The following is a 1,649-nucleotide window of genomic DNA, read 5'->3' as shown; positions in this document are numbered from 1 at the left end:
TAGATATATACAGTTTGTAAATTTACATCAGAAATTATAGTAATGGTTTAGATCTTTATGATGATCAATCATTTTATTACTCCCTATTAAATGTTCATGATGTTTTTATAATTATTTAATGGAAGTCTGATTTGATTCAGTTACCTCATAAAGCGACAGGAGCTGTAGTTTGTAAAACACAGGCAAAAATACGTAAGCGCACAAAAAACCAACTATCACAAAGCAGATAGTTGCCAATAAGTATTGAGTTCCGTAAGTGTAGACTTCTGCAGGAGTCCCAAGAATAGTATTACCTGAAGTAAAACTGAAATTCAAAAATATTTTATTTATATAAATTTATATAGAGTTCTAGATGTAAGCAATTATACAGATTGTTACAATGTTAAGTATATTCACTGAATATTTGAATTAAGGATTTCAAAACAACAAAATTCTTTACAAAGGTATGCTCATTAACGCTTCGTTTAGATGTTCACGCTAAGAGATGCGAATAATCATGGATTATTTAGGTTATAAAAATAAATTAATATACGTAATGACTACTTTACTAATAAAATTTAAACACTAACATTAACATTAAATGTACTTCAAATTGATTACGACGGCACTGGATATGTATTATTGTCACACAATTTTCAATTAGCCATCTCTATAAAGAATTAAAGTCATTGACCAGACTTGCATTGACTTTCTGTTTAGTGTCACCCCACAGCAGACATCCCAACCAATTCTAACACTATCCTCACCACGTATGCCGATGACACATATGTGCTCGCTGTTAATAATAACCCTTTAATTGCATCCCAAACTCTTCAATCCCATATCACAGCCCTCGAAGAATGATGTCGTAATTGGAGGATTAAAATAAATTCCAAATAATCCCATCAAATTACCTTTACTCTACGTCGTAAACCTACTGAATGCCCTTCAGTATACTTCAATAATGTTGCCCTTACCCCTGTTGAACAGATCCGCTGCCTTGGACTACATCTGGACAAACGATTTTATTTATATCTAGGTCCTTAATTTATATTTTCAGTTTGAAAATATAACCCTCTAAGACTAAGAAAAGTATATTTAAAAAAATATTCTTTTAGGTTAAAATTATAGGTGATGTAATCATGAAAATCAGGAAACAAAGCCAAAACATTGAAGAAAAGATAATATGAAATAATGACAATATAAAGGAAGAACTAATTTGGCACTAATTTGGCGTTTAATTTGTTTTTGTTTTTATAACAAGTTTCTAAAGCATTTTATATTCTACAACATAAAAATTTATAATTTTTTTTTTATTATTAAAACGAGTGAATATCTTACCTTGAAACCAAAGATATGGAAACTGGAAAGAGACCCATCTTCTTCCCCCCGAGGAGGTATCCATTAACCGTGTTCTGCCCATCAGTCTTGATAAAGCCGAAGAACACCCCGATGAAAGAAGATATTCCCAGGACTAGGAAGAAGGTAGTATACTCAATCCAGTCGAACACAACGGCAGGCATCTTGAAAATATTTTTAAAAGTCTTCAATAATATTCTTAGTAAGCGAATATTAAATTAAATCCGATTAAAAGTTGTTTAAATTAAAGTTCATCGTTTAAAATTTAAAATAAAATAATATATATATATCACACCATAAATAAAAACTAT

At 30.3% G+C, this 1,649-nt stretch overlaps 2 protein-coding genes across 3 annotated transcripts in view; one reads left to right on the top strand and one right to left on the bottom strand.

Moving 5' to 3' along the window:
• Positions 1-1,649, top strand: part of LOC106682652 (suppressor of lurcher protein 1) — a 181,124-nt gene that overhangs the window by 53,385 nt on the left and 126,090 nt on the right. The window lies entirely within an intron of this gene.
• Positions 1-1,649, bottom strand: part of LOC106682655 (sodium-coupled monocarboxylate transporter 2) — a 21,253-nt gene that overhangs the window by 12,396 nt on the left and 7,208 nt on the right. For both annotated transcript variants that reach the window (XM_014423640.2, XM_014423639.2), the window contains exons 2-3: positions 1,321-1,502; positions 145-304 (exon numbers count right to left, since the gene is read on the bottom strand). In XM_014423640.2, the coding sequence (XP_014279126.1) occupies positions 145-304; positions 1,321-1,502 (342 nt within the window). The remainder of the gene's footprint in view (positions 1-144; positions 305-1,320; positions 1,503-1,649) is intronic.

Source organism: Halyomorpha halys, unplaced genomic scaffold, assembly GCF_000696795.3.
Source record: "Halyomorpha halys isolate HHAL.00 unplaced genomic scaffold, Hhal_1.1 Scaffold433.1, whole genome shotgun sequence".
Lineage (NCBI taxonomy): Eukaryota > Metazoa > Arthropoda > Insecta > Hemiptera > Pentatomidae > Halyomorpha > Halyomorpha halys.
This window is presented reverse-complemented; position numbering and strand designations above follow the sequence as displayed.